Source organism: Chaetodon trifascialis, chromosome 4 (genome assembly GCF_039877785.1).
Source record: "Chaetodon trifascialis isolate fChaTrf1 chromosome 4, fChaTrf1.hap1, whole genome shotgun sequence".
Taxonomy (NCBI): domain Eukaryota; kingdom Metazoa; phylum Chordata; class Actinopteri; order Chaetodontiformes; family Chaetodontidae; genus Chaetodon; species Chaetodon trifascialis.
The window spans coordinates 24185162-24191840 of NC_092059.1; the positions used below are offsets into that span (position 1 = coordinate 24185162).

The 6679-nt window shown below is 39.5% G+C and overlaps 1 protein-coding gene across 1 annotated transcript; it reads right to left on the reverse strand.

The window, feature by feature from the left end:
* On the reverse strand, positions 1–6373 carry rgs4 (regulator of G protein signaling 4). Its single transcript, XM_070961520.1, has 5 exons — positions 6035–6373; positions 5631–5738; positions 4121–4185; positions 2328–2491; positions 1–1598 (listed from the first exon to the last, which is right to left on the reverse strand). The coding sequence occupies exons 1-5, from the start codon at positions 6076–6078 to the stop codon at positions 1353–1355; spliced, it is 627 nt and encodes a 208-aa protein (XP_070817621.1). The 5' UTR covers positions 6079–6373; the 3' UTR covers positions 1–1352.
* Positions 6374–6679: the final 306 nt, after the last annotated feature.

Here is a 6679-nt window from a genome sequence, read left to right on the forward strand (position 1 = left end):
TGATTATTCATTTATTTGTGAATAGTCATAGATATGACAAATAGGACAATAACATCATTTGATATATATCTACATACAGTATTTAGTTTTCTATCCATCACAGTATACGTGTTGATAAAACATTTTAGTATGCAAGGCCACAAAAATACATTCATTGAAAGTGAACACACTGTTTAGTACCCTGCACAGACCACATTAATAAACATCTGCACATAGTTTGACTTACAGGAGTCACAATTTGAGCTTCTCTCCTCCTGTTTGGTAATTATATAGCATGCAACAGAAAATCAACACTCCAATATAAAGCATGCTTGAAATTCCCACTGGAACTAGACAAAGCCAACACTTGCACAGTACAGAGATCTCGTTTATACAGCGCAGCCAGCTGTTACCATGGTGAAACTTTGAGATACGGTATACAGCTGCTTACTTACTGGATGTGATGAGAAGATAGACAACAATATTATGCATGTGCTGTGTGGACACGTGACAGGGTAAGTCGCATTACACTGTATGTGCTCAAGTCAATATGGCGGAACTGTCTGTTGACAGCCAACACTCGCTGCACAGAAAATGAATAACTGATGGTTCAATCAGTGAAGTTCCAATGTGACGTCACCTATGCTGGGTTAATGTTCACCTCATAATTAAACACTGATGATTTCAATACTGATAGTCTGCTTTTCGCTGAACATCACTAAACGTGTGATGTTGTTGTCTGTGTTCTGAAGTTGATACATTTCTTGAAAGATCTAACTTGCATGCTTTGTTATTACTCAAATAAATAAAAATCCACTGTTCCACTGACTGGATTGTTTCAGGATTCCCAGGTCTGTTTGAAGGTGTGTCTGTTTGATGGAGGTAGCTGTCGATTGTTTTCTGTTGTGAGTAGCAATATAACCTGACCATGACTTGAAGAGCAGGTTATGTTTTGTGGTGAAACCAGAAACCAAAGCTGAGCTTCATAATGCAAACATTTAAACATTCTCTGTATACATGCATGTTGAAATACACTATGAGATATTTTAACAGTTACTATCAAGCGTTGCGATTTGGGAAAACACCTGACAGCTGCTAGTGAAAGCAGAAATGGGAAATATTGAAGTCTTTTTCTGGCATACGCACAACTGGATACAGAGCGGCCACTTACAGCTCTTAAAGGACAAGTCTTAAAAAAAAGAAATAAAGTCTTGACCACATGCCACATTAACCTTTAAGTCACCTTCTAAACCACTGCTTTTTTTCTACAAACACTTGACACTAAAACAAACCGATCTTTACCACTTTCTACCTTCTCATACATCGTTAGTCTTTGGCACGTTCTTCTTGTCTTTCCTGCTGTTTTTTGCTACTTAGGCGCCACCAGTTAACACCTCCCTGTTCTTGGCACAGTCCCAGTTTTTCTTCTCCTTCTGCTCCTGAGCAGCTGTGATCTCTGTCTGGCACAGACTCTGGATCAGTTTAGAGTTGAGGAAGCGCCTATAGGAGTCTTTCTCCATCAAAGTGTAGATCACCTTCTGAGCTTCATTGAAACATGACGGGCAGGCATTGTTGACGTTCTGCCTTATTTCCTCTTTGGTCACTGCGTCTAAGTTTACCTTAAATGACAGAGTGAGAGGAAAGAAAGGGTGAAGGTACTAAAATAAAAATACATTTGAACTTGTAATTTGACACATATGGAAAAAGACTGTTGGAAGGGGAAAGTTACTCAGAAAAGCAAAATATTATCCAGCTCCTCTGAGAGCTAAAAACACCTGTTAAGGAACCAAATAAAATACAAGAAACAATAAAGGTAAAAATATGAGAAACACTGTCATAAGGACTGGCTCTGGTGAAAAGTGTAACAAAATACACCCAAATTTATACTCTCTGTTTGTTTCATTTTCTTTGAGGATAAACCCAGAGGACTGAATTGAGTAGAGCAAGAAAATTCCTTCATCCGTGCTCAGCATCCAGCTTCGTAATGATAAAACCATTGAGTTTAAGCCAGGAAGGTGACTGAATGGTCATTAGAACAGCGGAGCAATGCATGTGCATTATTCATAGCTTTGCAGTCACAATGAGCTTCAATTATTCACTTCAGTGGAGGAGAGCGTGCAGTCGCATTAATAAGATTTACAGTTCTGCATATGTTATGTTTCAGGCCTCAAAATGATGTTGACATTTTTGACTTTTTCGGCCTCTTTCATTGCCTTTTTTAGAATCCTTTCTGGCTTGTTTTGTCTTTCAAATTTTCCGCTTTTAACACTCATTCTGCTCAAGCTCACTAATGGTTTGACATTTGATATCACCAGAGTGATCCTGAGTTTCAGATAAAAAGGCCGTACCTCATTAGGAGCATCGGCTTCAATGTATTGCTGGTAGATCTGCTTGGCTCTGGTCGCCAGCTTTGAAGGTGCAGTCTTCTTGTAGTCTTCACAGGCGACCCAGAAGTCCATGTTCTCCTCGCTGAACTCTGACTTCAGGAAGCTGGTGAAGACTGCACGGCCCACTAACACAGGCAGAAAAAATATGGTTCTTTTTAATGCACCACACAGACCCACGAGAGTAGAGGTTTGTGATAACACACGTTGGTAAAGCTGATTCATGCTGTACTGGTAAGGTGTATCGATACTGTAATATATTGACAATCCTTTTAAAGAATAATACAATACAGTGTTGTATGCCAAATCTGGCAGACAGAATCAGTTACACTGGTCCTATTTTAGGTAGAAACACCTGTCAAAATGCTGGAAACCACTTTGGAAGCCATATATGGGTTTGAATGCAGTAGAAAAGGGAATTAATCATTATTACACCATTCAGAGACATTACAGACAAAACAACATAAAAACAATTGGTGTATGAAGCTGCATTTTAGGCTGAGTGTCCGTGGGCCAGATTAGCTGGACTGCTCTACAGCACAAAACTGGAATGGAGAGCTCTTCTGCCCTTGCAGATGGACCTAAATCTTTTCAGAATTTCTGGCAATAGAAACTTGTTAAAAGAGTGAGCAATGGATGAAAATTCATTTCAAATGTTCATCTTCCAAAGAGAAAATAAGCACTCACTGAACAAAGCCGGGGAGCATGAAAGCAGCGTAATTATATTATACAAATTGCCATAAAATAAATCAAGCCAAGGAGCAATAATTACATTCTGTTTTGTTTTGGGGTTTTTTTTAGATACACAACACAATTGTTTTCTCCTAAGGCTTATGGGAAAGCACAGGACAGACAGATCTTGGCCTTTGCAGAAATCACATCTTTGTTAAACTGCTACTGCTCCAAAATCCTACATGACTAAGAAGACAGATGGAGGAAACAGTGAGGCCACTCTAAGATAAATAAAAAATCAGGCCAATGAGAGCTGACAGCTGAAGTCAGAAGGGAAGAGGGAAGACATGACAATGTTGGAGGTCAGCTGATGAGGTCATGGAACTGAGCAGGTCAGATCTCAGTTAGTTCCCTCAAGGCCATTGCTCCCCTTTGGTTTCCGTACACTCACACAGAGTAAATCTCAGAGGGCTTATACACACACACACACACATACACACAAAAAGACATATATACACTCTGCACTGGTCAGCGTGCCCTGGGGGCTCATTGCGTAGTGCCTGGAGACACGTAGCAGAGGACCAGAGCATGAGAACAGCAACTTTCCTTCAACATCATGAAGACAGCATTAACATGTCAGAGGAATGGAGCAGGGTGATGCTACTTCATTAGCTCTGCTCGAGCCATCTTCTGAACTCCAGGTATTTTATTTAAAATTTTATGAAGAGTGAAGAAAGAGGTTAAGCATCAGTTTCGAGATGGCCAAAACCTTACTGGAAACCATCAGAGAGTAATGTGAAGGTCAGAGCCTTGTCTGATAATATTTCCATGATTACAACACCATCATGTCACATGAGAATGGTAATGTTATTTTGAGGCTTTTTTTTTTTTTGACTTAAATCCTGAGAGAGCCTCTGCTGGGGAACTAATGAGTAATGAGTCAAGCATCCGTCCGACTGTTCGTCACTATTATGAGTACCAATCAAAGTCCTTTGGGTCTCTTTTGGATTTGAGCACATGCTCATCAGCCTTGTTACAGTTCAGGTTGAACTTTTTTAGGTGTGAAACAATAATGCAACACTTACTTTCACTGCTCATCACGTGGCTGAAAGACTCCTTCCATTTCTCCACCTCAGCTGCAGTCGGCACCCTGCAACACAGATAAAGGCTGCTTTTTAATTGAGGTTGAGTTTTATAGAAAAGCTGCAATAAGTATTCAACTATTTTTATGTAAACTTTGTGGTAAATTACGCTTTATCTGTGTTCAGGATGTATTTGATCAGGTTTCATCTTGAGTTTTATCATTTTTATTCCAAGCAATATGTATCCCATTTGGAAATGTTGGGTTAAAACCATTTCTACATGTGGTTTAATGAAGTAATAGTTGTAGCAGTACTTTCCTCCATTGAAGAGGTAAAAAGCATAAAAGCACAGCACTGTTGGGAGGCTTTGCTCTTGTTCTAAACTGGTCAATAATAATGGTAACTGATCAATAATGGCAGCAAATAACTATACCAGACTTTACACAGCAAAACCCACAATGCAATAATGCCTTCCCATAGATTTCATCACCTCAGGGACAACATTAGCATTAATGAAAATAATGAATGACCACATCCAGTTAGAAAAGAGTAATCTGTATTCATATACATCACCTGAATAATGCATGTCACAGATGCTACAACATGTCTTTGTGTTGGGAATGGAATGGGGTATTGCCATTGACCAAATGAGCAGGAAAATGAATGAATATTGGTTATCTCTAATTGTCTTTCGATGGGTCACACGTCACAGCAAAAGAAAGGTCAGGCTGAGGGTTGCAAACAGGCCTCCTGAGGGAGCACAGCCAGGTCACTGAGACCAGAAGAAGCCCAAAGCAAGACATTCTTCAACAAACATAACTGAATTTCAAAATTCATACTGTAACTGAAGTAGTGATGATATATCGAAGTAAACCATAAAGGCTTTGGAAATGTTCTCCATTGTAACAGAAACCAACACCTGCAGTACAATAACACACATGAAGGAGATCCCATGAAATTAAATGCTCTTCAATGAAGTGCGTCAATACAAGCTCTACTTTCCACATCAGTACCTTGGACTTAATCAAGGTGGATAAAGAATCACTAGATCAATCAAACGTGTCCTCAACCTTAAAATATTAAGATAAGATAACACTTTATTAATCCCCCATAGGAGAACTGTGGGTGTTACAGGCAGCAGCAGTAGTATCAGAGAGTATAAAGTCCCCACCTACAGTCACTAAAGATAACTACTGAATACATGAAACACGTTTAGCACAAGGCAACATGGATCATTTTCTAACTAGAGAAATTTATCCTCCTAGTGGTTGCTGACACAACCATCTCCATCATATTTCTCTGTGCAGATGAAAATGCAATTAAAGACTTCCTTTTAATGCAACATGTACAGAACTCCTCTCAAGAAACATGAATGGAGAGTGAGGTTATTCAATCACAGTCTTTGTGAAAGGGGTTCAGATGTCTTTTTGAGCTCCCGGAAGTGAAGGCTAAACACAAAGAAATGTTTGTTAAACATCCACAAACTGAACGAGCAGAGATGAGTTGCTCTGACCTTTTTGCAGCAGCATCGGTCGTCTTCTCTTTCATCTGCTTCTGATCTGTTGTTTGAGGTTCAGGCTTCTGCAGCAAGAAGCTTATTTTGTGCTTGATGTCTTTGGCACTGTGGAGAGGCAGAAGAGAGGACGGTGACTGAAATGCATTTTCTGAGATTTCAGTGTGCTTGCAGGAATAATGTCCACACAAAAACTTGATTTTACAAAGACTGCTTTCTGTAAACGAGCAAATGATTCCTATTTCTATATTTAACTGCTGTTTTAAGTCATTTGCTGGGTTGTCAACTCAAATGTTTCTCTTCATTAATAAAAAGAGAAAGCTCATAAAAATGAGCTTTTGCACAGATTCAGATAAAAGCTACATTTTAGCAAGCATCATTGTTATTTCATCCACCTGTCTTACCTTTTCAAGCATGTTGCAGGCAGCGTTGCAAGTCCTTTGCACATGGTGCAATGTTAAAAATCCAAAGTCAGTACTGTTCTTGTAAATGACGACAGAGAAGCAACAGTGTGTGAGTTTTTATAGCAGTGTTCTCCAGTATTAAACAGCAGGCTGCGGGTGTCTCCACCCCCGGCAGTGGCTTTATAGCTCCAGAGTGCACAATGACAGAAAGCTGACCAGAAAACTGACCAATCACACCACACAGGGTGAGAGAGTGAAAAAAAAAAAAAAAAAAAAAAGACAGGGAGGGAGAGAGGAGGAAAAATTTGGAGTACATTTACAGCAGATGGAATCGTATGTAACCAAAACACAAGGTGTTTTCCACTGACCGAGGCGTCACAAACGTGTAAGGAATTACTGAGGTCATCCCTCTGTGGAAAAAAACAAAACTAAGAGCATCAGTTATTAGTTATTATCAGTGCATTCAAGGAGGTATCTGAGGGGAAAGTGTTGGAATTTGTTTTTACAGCAGTCAGAGTTTACAGTACAGCCCAGTGTGTCCCAGTTTCAACTCCATGTTATATACTATGTGTTAATTGTGTATTTGCAGTTTACAAAGAATCTTTGTGTTTCTGTTTTACAGTAACCTGTAAGACATTGTAAGAT